The 14,020-nt window shown below is 38.5% G+C and overlaps 1 protein-coding gene across 1 annotated transcript in view; it reads right to left on the bottom strand.

Moving 5' to 3' along the window:
* ssbp4.L (single stranded DNA binding protein 4 L homeolog) overlaps nucleotides 1–5,132 on the bottom strand; it is a 229,323-nt gene extending 224,191 nt beyond the window's left edge. The window contains exon 1 of the mRNA XM_041562361.1: nucleotides 4,914–5,132. Coding sequence (XP_041418295.1) covers nucleotides 4,914–4,969 — 56 coding nt within the window. The 5' untranslated portion in view covers nucleotides 4,970–5,132. The remainder of the gene's footprint in view (nucleotides 1–4,913) is intronic.
* Nucleotides 5,133–14,020: the final 8,888 nt, after the last annotated feature.

Raw genomic sequence — 14,020 nt, 5'->3', positions numbered from 1 at the left:
GAAATATTCTGGGCAAAGCACAACAGGAACTGTGTTCTGTGATCTTCAGTACAACTTTTTCTCTCTCTAACTTCTCTAATTTCTGTTTCAGATCTTTCTTAAAGAGGGTGTTCACCTTCGGACACCTAGTTGTTTTCAGATAGATCACCAGAAATAACGACTTTTTCAAATTACTTTCTATTTTCTGTAGTGTGTGAATTGTCATTTTTCACCTTCTAAAGCAGCTCAGGGAAGGGGGGGGGGGTCGCTGACCCTGTAAACTGTTCTAAATTGATACATTTAGTTGATACATGTTATCGTTGTCCCTGCTGAGCAGAATTATTAAAGGCAGTTGTTTCAATTGATACAATAGTTGCTAATATTCCACAGATGATACTGAGAAATGTATCAACTAAATTTGCAAAATTGTAACAGTTTTGAGTCTGCGCCTGAATTACTGAGCTGCCAGACTGAAACATCAGAGACAGGAACATTCAACTTTAAACTTAGATTTTAAAAAAACAGTAAAAAATAAATAATGGAAACGAATTGAAAAAAGTCTTTATTTCTGGGGAACAAGGTGAAAACAATTGAACTGAAAAGGTGTTTGGAAGGTGAACAACCCCTTTAATCGCAGGTGTGAACACTGTAATCCTAAACTTTTTCAATCACTGATGGTCTTGCTGCTAGCCTTGTTTAGACTACTGTAATGTTCTGATATATATATATATAGAGAGAATCCTAATCAAAGAGAATGGCAAACCAGATGGACATAGAGCCATTCACAGGTATGAATGAAGAAAAATGCTCCGTATACAAGCAGGGAAAATAACCATCAACAACTAATGATCTGCTGGCTTCCCTGTTCCTGCTTCTAGCTAAGGAGATGTCCGGTGTGACAGTCAATCCAGACGAGTGCCCAAACCAGGAACTAAGAACTACAAAGGAAAAGAAATTGCCAAGGCAAGGACAAGAGTATAATTTATAATGCTCCATCTGGTTAAACAGATATTTATTATTTGCAATAACTTTATAGAAGGAAATAAGAACAGAAAGGATAAACCTTAAATTAATTATCACTAATAAACTGCCCCACCCCCAACCAAAATGCTTGTGTATGCCTTTACCTTGTGGCATGGCAGCAGTAGAGCTGTATGTCCAGTAGATACAACTGCATGTTCCACACACAGGGGCGATCCTGGCCCCTCCGCCACCTGAGGCAGCTTGGAGTTGCTGCCATCCCCCACCCTCCTCCTTGGTGCACTCATCTTTTTGGTTGGGAGGGTCAACGAGGGCGGCGGAGAGGGCCAGGAAGCTAGCGCAAAGAGCATAATTGCGCTCTCTGCGCTAGAAGAGCCGAAATTCCGGTTTGCTGCCCCTGGTACCTAGTGGGGTGCTCAGTGTCAGACTGGCCCGGCGGGACACCGGAAAAAACTCGTGGGCCCCGACCCTCATGGGCCCCCACCAGGCCATACCCCTTCTCCGGAACACCCCTCTGTACAAAAAAAATGTTGTTTTTTTTCGACACTGCGTAGCACCGTCAGTGCATGAGCCCCCGATAGCGCATGCGGGTGGTGGCGTTCGCACATGAGCACCTCCATGCGCATGTGCCAAGAGGCGCATTGGAGTAGGGGGATGGGGGGCCCTGGACAGCAGTCCCAGTGGGCCCCGGACCCCCCAGTCCGACCCTGGGGGTGCTGCCGCCTGAGGCGAGTTACTCAACTTGCCTCATTAGCAGAGCACCCCTGTCCACAAGGATACACCTAAGCAGATGGATATAAGAAGCCGTTTGTGTGACCTGCTAAAATCACCTGTGCAAACTCATACAGTGCAGAACTTTCAAAGAATATCACTCTTTACACCATACTAAAAGTAACTCAAAGGTGAACAACCCATTTATACTAATAAAAGTAATTGTTAGATTGGCTGCTGGTTGGTAACTTTGAGATTTATGTAGGTAACCCATTATGAATGTAAACAAATGGTAATTTATTATGCACAGTGCTGTCATGTGCAAGGGGCTGAGATTGTAAACTCCACTGGATCAGGGACCGATGGTAGTTATTTTATCTTTGTAAAGCAGTGTGGAACACATACAATGAAAAATAAGAAGCGATATTTTTAGTGGCCTTGTTAAAAAGTTTTGATGTCTGTCCAACAAATCTTTCGCTTTCATTATTTTAATTGCACTAGAGCTTTCTTGTTGCTACTGGTAACTGCATGGGGCAAATTTACACTGGGCTTCTTTAGACATTCTTTTTAGCTTCTACTTTCAGCACCTTCTTATCCTTGAAACAAAAGTTTATATATACATACATTCCAAGGCTATTGCACACGCTTATCCAAAGGTTACTTACCCTGGTGCTCCCAGAATTTTCATAATACAATTAAGTAGAAGCTGGTGCACACAGGGAATTTAAGATAGATCTTGAGAAAGACCCAATAGAGGATCAAAAATGTTGATTAAATAAAGGCTACATCTTGAAAAATTCCCTGTGTGCATCAGCTTCTACTTAATTATATATATATATATATATATATATATATATATATATATATATATATATATATATATATATATATATATATATATATATATATATATATATATATATATATATATATATTTAGTGAATAAAGTACCCCCTCTTGTAAAATATAAGGATATTATAAGTTACTGAGGAGTTTCATGACCATATAAAAACACGAGGCCGAAGGCCGAGTGTTTTTATACAGGTGGTGGAACTCCGAGGTAACTTCTAATATCCTCATATTTTACAACTGGGGGTACTTTATTTATTATAATACACAAATTTAAGTGAGTCATGTGACAGAAATTACATCAGAACTCACCGTTTATAACTGATGACATCAGTACTCACCGTTTATAAGGATATAATTTACAAGATATTCATGGCTTTTGTGTATTATATATATATATATATTTTTTTTTTTGTTACATAATATTTGAAAACAGACATGCTAAAGCAGGTATGGGCAACCTAGAGAATGTTACTAATCTAAAACTTCCAGCATCTGACTGACAATCAATGGGAGTCGTGGTTCAAAAATATCTGTGGGGGATGCAGGTTGCCCTCCCGTGGCTTAAAGTTTAGAAATAAAAGAAGCGTATTACAATGTACTACCGCCAAACCATTCATTATGTCTGAAGCATTGTCCACAGTACGGATGGAGGGTAGCTTTGTGTGTCCCAAATGACAAGGAAAATAACCCTTTCATTGCTTAGCAAGGTAAAAACTGTGCCAACTGCTTCCTAACAATTGGAAACTCCAGAGCTATGAGCCCTAAATCTCGGGTCAGGTCTACAGGATGCCAGTTTTCAAAGTAAATGAACTGATTTAATGCTTGCAAAGATGGTGGGAAAAAATAAAGGGGAGAGAAGAGAACCGATGATAAAGAAGGTCATTGTTTTGGCAGCCTTTGTATGGGGACTCCCTGACTGTGCTCTAAGCAGTGCTTGGGCTTCATTGTGATGTTTGGGGGGTGGGAGGGAGAGCACGTTGTTCTTAAGTGAAAATCCTCCAAGTTAAATAAAAGATTAATCCAGGAGATGGGACACTGGCTGGAAAGCTACTTTTAGACAACTTTCTGTGGAGCCAATGAAACCGACTGCCTGCGTAAGGCACAATTCATTCATAAATAAAATAGTGTCTGCTCATATTACCCAAGAACATATAATTCTTAGACAACTGCAGCAATTAATGTAAATAAATACAACCCCTGCCCCCCCCCCCACCTCAAGAGGAAATATAATGCCGGCATCCAGACTGCCATCCTGACTGCTAGTAGGAGGGAAAGAACTTTTCAGCAGAGCCCACCATCCAGCCGTATGGGTACATGCAAAGCATAAATTACTGCACAAAGAGATCAGTATGAAAACAATGCTATCTGATCATCAGCACTAATTAAAGAAACACACACACACACACTGCTGCATACAGCAATCAAGGTAATTGAGAAATTAACGGAAGGAATTAACACAGTACTGTTAAAGTTTTTCTTCTCTCCTTAAATGAACACAGCAAGTGCACATAATAACAGCAGCTCACAGCACCCACATGGTGTATTTAAAGGGCTGCAATGTTTATTTGCCCCCATGAATGTGTGCCGGGTATGTACCCAACTCATGTCAGAGCCTTAAAGGGCAAGTAACCGTAAGACAAAAGATTGTACACGTTCTATGTTTCTTGATATATATAAATAAACATATACACACTGGTAATGGGGATGCTGTATAGAATTGAATGTTACATATCAAGTGTTGACCAAAAACTAGTCAGACATCAGAATACTGTGTATGGCAATAACCCCTAAAAACGTACTTTTGCTCCAAAGTAAAAACTTTGGTTGTTGGACAGACACTAAATACTTTTAAAAAGGCTTGTCTGTATTTTGGAGGTTACTGGACCTTTAAGATGTATTTCGCTATTGGTCCATGTGCAGAGGAGAAGAAGAAAGTTCCAAGAAGAAGCCAGGGGGAGAACAAAGCATTACATCCTCCCCAGTCCCACACAACACTGTCCGCATCATTCCCAAACTCACACTCCCCAAATGGTGCAAATGGGCAAGTTCAGAGCGGGAGTCGCTACCAAGTGACCCTAAACACAGGAGAGCAGCGAGGTCCCACACGGGCGACTACCGACAACGGCCCGGGACAGTGTGTAGCCGGTATCATGACAAAGTTGCACAGATGCTCTCACACATGGCAAAGTTGCAGTTCTGATTCCGGCTGCACGTCCTGTGTCCCGTACACCATCCAGCGTCACTCATTCCCCCCCGCTGCCCGGCTAACCCTGTGTAGAGAGTGCAAGGAACATGCCCGCTGCTCTGTGGTCCCACTCGTCCCCCCGGTGAATGTGCCCGCGCGCAGCGTAGAAAAGACAAGAGCGCTGAGGAAGAGACGAGCCACTTACTTTTCCCTGGCCTGGCTATCAGAGGGGACAGTGGATCCTTTCCCTTTGGCATACATGCTTGTGTGAGACTTTCCTACTCAACACCTGTCAGAGGAAGCAGCCAGCAATGCTCTCTCTATCTCCATAGCTACCCCTTCAGTTTTCTACATCCCAAAGCATTGGCCACAAATCAGGCACATTTTCTAATGGGGGATCTTGAAACAGTCACCGCTCTCTCTTTTTTTTTTCTTTCTTTTTTTTTTTTTTGTTCGGCTGTTCCAGGAATTGCTCACTCCTCCCTCCCTGATGAGATTGTGGCTTTTTTTCCCCTCTTAAAAGGGCAATGCCCAGGGAAATGATTAAGCACGGAGCTGTTGCTTTTCTGCCTTAACATTTCTTTCATAGCTCACTCACTCGAGATAGCATTTTATATACATTAGGAAAATATTTAAATATGACAATTATGTATGTTCTCTCTCTATTTACTTATACACACACACATATGTATAATAATCACTTCCCACTAGAATATTTATTCTATTTTATTATTTATTATTATATCTATTTGTACACATACATATATATAGAAACCATTGTAAATATATATATATATATATATATATATATATATATATATATATATATATATATATATATATATGTGTGTGTGTGTGATATGTGTGTATATATATATATATATATATATATATATATATTATATATATATTTATATTTTTTTTAATTAAAATATATATATATATTTTTTTTAATTAATTAATTTTCTCTTTTAAAGAAGAAGAATCCTTTGAATATGCCACCACCATATTTATGATGGGATTACTTGCCCCCACTACGTACAAGGTAACTGTTTTGGGATTATAGAGAAAAAGGGGGTCATTAAAAAAAACAAGAATTGTTTGCTTCATAAATGCAGCCTTTCTAGATAATGGGTTTCCAGGCAACAGATATCACATAAACATATACGTATATATACTATGTGTGTATATATTTAGGTACAAAGCACCTCAAATCACAGGTAGTCTTATTTTCTATTTTTTCCCTTTCCTTCAGCCTTTTTTAATGATTAAACCAAATGGAAATTAACACCACCCAATTAATAACCTTTTAAACAATTTGAGTTAAACAAAATACTTTCGGAGAAATGTTCCATTAAAAAGGCCACTGGAGGGCACTGTCGATGTCATTGGATGAGAGGACAATGCAAGCAGTAAGGGCAGAGACATACATGAAGATTTAGGGAGATTAAATCGCCTCTTTTTCAGGCGACTAATCTCCTTTCAAAAGCTAGAATCTACACAGCCAGCGGGATGGCAATCGGATCGATTCGTTTTCCGAAGTCGCCCAAAGTAATCACCGGCGGGATGGGACTCAGAGCACTTCGTTTTCTGAAGTCACCCGAAGTTGCCTCAACTTCGGGCGACTTCAGAAAACGAAGCGCTCCGAGTGCCATCCCACCGGCGATTTTGATTTGAGCCAGTAGGAGGGCTTTTCGGGGAGATTAGTCACCCGAACAAGAGGTGATTTGTCGCCGGGCAACTAAATCTCCCCAAATCTTCGCATGTGTCTCTGCCCTAAGGCAGCTTACAAAGAAATTTGCAAATAAATAAGGACCACCTGGGCAGCATAATCTATGTCAAAATATTGTGCTGAGCAATTAAAGCAGAACTAAAATGTAATTAAAGAAGTAGGGCAGAAATGTTGTACATTAAGTTTTGGGCTTCTATACCAGCCCAAGGGAACCATAACCCTTTAGCATTAAATATCTGTTTCTCCAAAGATGCCCCTGTAGCTTAACTTCCCAATAGCTGCTCAAAGCACACTGAGCATGTGCGTGCTGCAGACACTCCAATCAAAATCCAAAATGAGAAACTCATGTGACAATTTTAATTCCCTTAATCATTACCTATATAGCGATGCTGAACCTTTAGGCTACGTTAAAAAATGCAGTATATAAATATGGCATTTCTAGCCATATGCATTTTTAGGGTTTAATTCTCCTGTAAGAAAAGTGACAGTCTGCATCCCTTTTGAATACTGAAGCAAGAAATCAATATATTGGTCCAACTTGTGGATACACAAGTTTTCTGGTGCTTTTTATTTCAACATTATCTTATGAAATACAGTATATATCATTGATTTCCGAACTGGAGAAATATCCACAATGTCCAATGCAAGGACAATGCCATAATAAAATTGTGCCTTAATAATCTTCTACCCCATTGCATCACTAAATACAGAATTTCATAAAATCTCCTGCCTAATTGGCACAATATATTAAAAGCACACTAAATGAAAAAATGAATGCACATTTTTGGTACAGGTATTTCATTTTAATTAGTATATTTCAATGTATGAAATTGTCTCTTGGATGCAGTAACTGGTTACACCATCAATTGTAGCAAAATAAATAATCAAATAATAAACTTTCTGTAGATACTTATCTCTCCTTCAAGGTGCTATGGGGAATTTTGGTTTAAACCCAGTAGTATTTGTGAGTTTTCAATCACATTCTTGCAGATCCTTTGCTCAACACCTTATTAGGATTCGTATTCAGTTCGATATTTGGCCGAATGTTTCACAAATGATTCGGGGGTTTCAGACAAATCTAAAATAGTGGATACGGTGCATCCCTAATCTCATGCATACATGCCAAATCTCACCTTGTGATATCCTCTGGCACAAATCAGAATTCAAAACTCCTTTAATGATGGCATGTCCAGGTCCTGATAAAGAAAAAGCATCCCTAAACCATCACCACCATCTTGACTGTAGACATAGGGTTATTATTGTAAAGTTAAGTCTGACTTCCTTTGGAGTTTCTGTCTTGTTTTGACTTTTTTACTGGATTTTTTTTTCCTGACAGTAGATAATCCTTAAACTGTTCAGTATCATAACCTATTTGATAGGCATCTGCAGTTCTGTGGGAATCTCTTTAGTGGGGCACAATGCCACTAGTACATTCAAGCTTCAGCATTAAATATTTAACTTTATCAATCTCAGGCCAATCCACACCAAGGTAAACCACAGAAGCTTTTGAGGGTAACTGTTATGTTCTGGTAGACAAGAATGGGTATGGTGTAAATAAGAATGGGTATGATTGCCACCTGCCCGGTTTTGACCCAGACAGCCCAGTTTTTTGAAGGCCTGCCTGGGTCAAAACTAATTTCCTAATTTGGAAAACCGGGCAGGATTTCCTATAATTGACATGGTGACTTGCCAATTGGTGATCGCTGTGTCATAGCCCCCCCTGATGTCACGGCCCAGAAACATCACCATCCCGTCCCCACTGTGCCACTTCCCCCTGCCCGGATACCACGGGGCGAAAAGGTGGCAATCCTAGGTGTACCAGTGCTTTATTTACAGCTTTATACAGCCATTACACTTTAGTAGGAACTTCAACTCTAAAAGGTATGGCAGTGTAGAAAGTACTATGTATGCACTGTATACAGTGACACCTACAGGTCATTTGTACATTCGAAAACCCCATATTCCCCCTATAGTAGAAAAACATTTTTTTTGTAAGAAAGGAAGATGTAACAACAACAAGAAATAAAATGGTATACATCTTAAAGCAATATTATACATTCTTCACATCACATAGTCCTTGGTCCACACAGGTAGTTTTCTAATTCTCTCAGTACGCCTTATAGGTTCACTTATTGCAGTTAATATCAGGAGTAGGACATGTCCTTCATCAAATGGAGCTTCTCCAAAGTCTAACAGGAGCGAGACGGCTGGCATTCCATATGTGTCCATTAGACAGTTCATATGTGTATGGACCTCGATGGTGTCTCACTTAAAGAGGTGCAGTTAATTTGTCCTTGTTTAAGTAGTCCTGGTTTCTTAACTATGACTAGAGATCTAGGCTGAAAGTGTACTTCTCGCGCACCAAGTTTTTTGCACGTTTCCACAGGCAACCCCTTCTACTTTTCCAGAAATGTGCAATTTCCCACAAAGAAATCCATGTACACTCTCCCTTCAATTGTGGTTTGTCTTAAGTAGGTCACAAGGGACAACAGAAATTCATACATTTTTTGGATTTAAATAGTGTGTTACATACTGAAGGAAACAAAGGCACAAGGTTTATGGGGAAACCTAATTTATTACCTGAAAATGGGGGTTGCCACTTAATGCTTGTGCATTCGTTATAGGGCAATAGTCCAGAGAGAAATCTATGTCCCTAGTCCAATGTTATATTTAGGTCTGGTGCCACCTTAGCAATTTTCACTTCTGTCCGCTATGCATTACAGTGTGCCTTATATCCCCTCACCCTACCTGCTCCACCACCCATGGCTGGGGAGATTTTTTTTTTATATTGCAAAAAATGTAATATTTTTTATATAGACACCCGAGAGCTTACCCCCTAAAGCTGCCACTTTATTTATAGGTCCTTGGGTGCATAAATATATATATAATTATAGCCCAGTCCTGCTCCCTTTATCTGTGATTTGCATGAAATAGCTAATAATGGGTTGCAGATATTTATTAATTTTTAGATTTAAACAGTGAACTACATATAATTTGACAGGTGGTGTCAAGTTAAATAAAACACAGGGACATAGACTTTACAAAGGTAAAATAAAAAAGAGGAGATACAAGAATTTATCACATTTCCATGAATCAGAGTTGACTATCACACCTCACCAACAGAATAGAAAAACACGTAGCCTCATCCATTCAAAGATACAATATCTGTAAATATAAATGCAGAAAGAAACCACTGTGTAGAGCTGACAGAAAGAACTGAGAGGCGCACAACATGAAACAAGTCTAATTATTAATAAAGCTTCCCCTATAATTGTTTCTCTGCATGAGCCATCCATATGTCCTGCTAAATGCTGGGATATCAAACTGTACACATAATTCACCAACAATGCAGAGAAATTCATAATGACTACAAAGCTATACAAAGAAGCACCTGATAGAACTCTATTCATCAAATTTAATACATCTACAAACACATTTCCATCGTATCATACCACAAGTCCTGCAGTACTGCAAATCTGTGGGGTTATTGATACCTTATTATTTAGATTTTTGTATAATTATGACTTACTTGGCACTATATAAGTGGTCTTAATTATGAAAAATCAAATGCTTTTATTAAACACAAAGACATCTTTTTTTTATGTCAGTGAAACGGAGGCTGCAGCTTTACCCCTTCTCCCCCTTAATGTACAAAAGAGCCCCGATGGGACCCAGCTGTAAGAGCTGTACCTGAGATTTATGCTGTGGTCAGTAATGCATAACGTGTGTGTATACAAACAGTGTATACACACACATAAACATACAATATAAAAAAAATCTTTTTACCAATAGCAAGAAGTAAGCATAAAGAAAGTAGATGCCTTCCACCAATTTAAAAAAAATGCAGGAAAGAGATGATAAAAAGAGCAGCACAACCCCCCAAGACAACATGGTCACCTTTAGCGAACACTAATAGTTGCCCCAAGAAAATTCTGGAAAATTGAATTTAAATATGATTCTCTTGGACCCATATTATATATTTTTATATTAGATTTTCTTTCCAGTCTTTTTATGGCCTAACCAAAAAAGATGAAGGCTTTGCATTTAAACAAGCATTAACGGTAAAACATGAATGATTAATGGCTGGGTCATGGTTTGCTTTTGTGTAAGAAACTTGTGAGTTCAGGATTTTGGTCTCCTTGGGCTCATTTTATACATTAAATACATAGATATTGACTTGTCCCTCTTTACCATGGGGTGAAGGCCTCGTGCACCAGTCCCTAAACTTCAAACATAATAAAGGCTTTTTTCCATACCAATAAGGATCCAACAGAATTGCAGCTAGATCTCTCATCCAGATCCTGTATGAGCAGTGAAGGTTTCTTGATTTTCTTAGGGAAACGCCACAGTCACGCAGTTAACTGATTAGTAATCCAGGAAACTTGAAGTGGCCTTATGGAACCTAGGACTCACTTATTCTCCTTCAGACACCCTATAAAGTTGAACAAGGGGAAGAGAAAATATTTTCCCCACTACAAAAACTATAATTGCCTATTAAAGCTAAAACAAATAGGACAGGAATCTGGCCAAAATATAAACCCTATAAACCTGTTTTCCAGTGTTTGTCTTACAGACTTTTTCCTCCATTGACATTACTAACTGTAATACTGTTAGGTCTCTAGTGCAATGCCCAAGTCCAGATGTTTATTCTTAAGGGGTAGTTTATTCTTAAGGGGTAGTTCACCTTCAAGTTAACTTTTAGTATGTTATAGAATGGACAATTCTAAGCAACTTTTCAGCTGGTCTTCATTATTTATTTTTTATAGTTTTATAATTGTCTTTTTCTTCTGATTCTTTCTATCTGTCAAATGGGGGTCACTGACCCCATCTAAAAACAAATGCAAGGCTTCAAATATATTGTTATTGCTACTTTTTATTACTTGTCTTTCTGTTTAGGCCCTCTCCTACTAATATGGCAGTCTCTTATTCAAATCAATGCATGGTTGTTTTGGCAATCGGGGCCTAGCAACTAGCTTGGTTAAATTACAAACGGGAGAGCTGCTGATTTTAAAGCCCAATTGCAAATTGTCTCAGAATATCACTCTCTACATCATACTAAAAGTTTATTCAAAGGTGAACAACCCCTCTAAACAGATGATAAGTAAATGCTACTTGTTGATTGGTTTATATTGATTAATAGACCAGTATAACATTTTGCAACTTTTATTGGATTACCCCTAAATATTGTAGGTTACACAGATGAAAGTTGTTCAGTTTATGGTTTAATAAAAAGTCTACAAAATGGCATAAGGTATTAAAAAGTATTCCAAAAAGAAGGAGGTGCTGTAAAAAGAAAATGGCTGAACTAACAAAGAAATAATAACTACATTTGAAATGATTTAAGATAATAGACATTTGGGGGCCGATTCACTAAGCTCGACTGAAGGATTCGAATGAAAAAAATTCGAATTTCGAAGTATTTTTTGGGTACTTCGACCATCGAATTGGTTAAATTCGTTCGAATTCGAACGAAATCGAACGAATCGAAGTAAAAATCGTTCGACTATTCGACCATTCGATAGTCGAAGTACTTTCCCTTTAAAAAAAACTTCGACCCCCTACTTCGGCAGATAAAACCTACCGAAGTCAATGTTAGCCTATGGGGAAGGTCCCCATAGGTTTGCTAACCTTTTTTTGATCGAAGGATTTTCCTTCGATCGTTGTATTAAAATCCTTCGAATCGTTCGATCGAACGTTTAGCGCTAAATCCTTCGACTTCGATATTCGAAGTCGAAGGATTTCAATTCGAGGGTCGAATTTCGAAGTATTTTTAACTTCGAAATTCGACCCTTAATGAATCTGCCCCTAACTGTGTGGCCAATCAGTAGGAACCATTTTGTGAGAAACCAAAAACAATTTTTTTTCCAAAAAATTGGTTTGAAATAGATATTAAAATTATATTTTTAGATAATCACAAATAACATTCAGAACTCAGTGTGTTATGCAGCTGTTATTTAGTCCACCTATCTAGCAGCAGAGAGTTGAAGTGATAGCAAAATGTGGTGGAGCCCCTACAGGCAAAAAAAAGTATGGCTCCAAGTGTGTAATGTTTTTATTGGCACAGTGGACTATAGGTCTCTTAATTGAGGCTATTGAAATATATTCTCCATCTCATCGTAATAGTATTTATTTGTACACTTGTATATCTGTCTTTCAACCTTATTTGTTTCACTTTTTTACATTGAGGGCCAAATATATTTAAAATCACAATACTCAAGTTGACTTTCTTTTCCCTAACCCCTTTGATCCAGACTTCTGCAACAGTTGGCTGTGTAATTCATGAAAAGATGAAGTGCACAGGAAGCAATACAGGAAATGGCCCCAGGCTGTCCTCATTTTGGGACAAATTTCCACTTCTGTCTGTCTCTATCATTGCTTTTTCAGACTACTCATGTCAAGATGCTGGATGCCTAATGCATTTCAGGAACAGCCCTTAATCATAGGCCATGAGCCTATGATTAAGGGGTGTTCCCAAAACGCATTAGGCGTCCATTCCACAGCAGCCACCTGTGCTTTTTAATGTACTAATAAATATCATTTTTGACTTTACTTCATGAGGAAGTGTGCCCTAATTTTTTTCTTGCCTTGGATAACTGGAGCCTGAGGAGCTTTGTATGAATGCAGGCACCTTGAAACCTCAGCAATCCATCTGAGATACTTAGCAAAGGGAGCAGGGATGAGTCTGAATTGCCTTGTTAAATTACTACAAACAATCACTAATATGGTTAGTTTATTTGCAATATTCAGTTTTTTTTAGTTTTTCTTATGTACACCTCTGTTCTGTTGTGCTCACTCTTAAATGTTCACGTTTTCAACTATTCCCAACCCCCATATTATCCTCTACTTCTGTGCAGTATTTATCTTTTTCTGTTTGCCCTCTGTACATACCTCAACATATATTCTATCACTGTCCAATTTCCCTTGCTTAAGAGGTTTTTTTTGTGAGTGTGTTTGTGTTCCATTGTCCACATTCCACAAAGACCATCCATCAATGCAGCAGTTACTGTTCGAGTTTAGGGTCTCCTTTTCATACTGTTTCCTCACTGATGTACTTACTGTTCTCGCTGATGTTGTTATACTTCTGATAAACACAAACCCTGCCTCCAGTCTTTGCTTTGAAATCCCTTCTTCTTCATTCTGCTTAAAAAAAGGCCAATATAGCCCCAGCAATTGTAACATATTTTAAAAATCTGTTCTTTATTTTGTATTATTTTTAATCTAAAAAAAATACCAGGACGGATAGAACAAGAACCCTTTACACACAACTGGTTCTACTGGCTTGTTGTTTGTTAGGGTAGAGGAGCGCGGGGGGGGGGGGTTTAATCCTATGGTCCTCTAGACAATCTCCACATTTTACAAGAACTCTCTTGCAGTATTCCATCATTTACAGCAGGGCTTTGCATAATTGTTAAGTAGTGTTGAAGCATGTGGGGGTTTTGCCAGTTCTCCCTATGCTTCTGAGTGCTTGAAACATTTTAGGAAAATGTGTAGGTTCTCTTGGTCTAGCTAACTTTAATTAGTCTAATTAGTGTTTGTGTTGCTGTTAGGGCAATATCTGGCCAGGTAGTTTGATTGCAATG

Source organism: Xenopus laevis, chromosome 1L (assembly GCF_017654675.1).
Source record: "Xenopus laevis strain J_2021 chromosome 1L, Xenopus_laevis_v10.1, whole genome shotgun sequence".
NCBI lineage: Eukaryota > Metazoa > Chordata > Amphibia > Anura > Pipidae > Xenopus > Xenopus laevis.
Note: the sequence above shows the minus strand (reverse complement) of the source record. Positions and strands in the feature narration are given on the sequence as shown.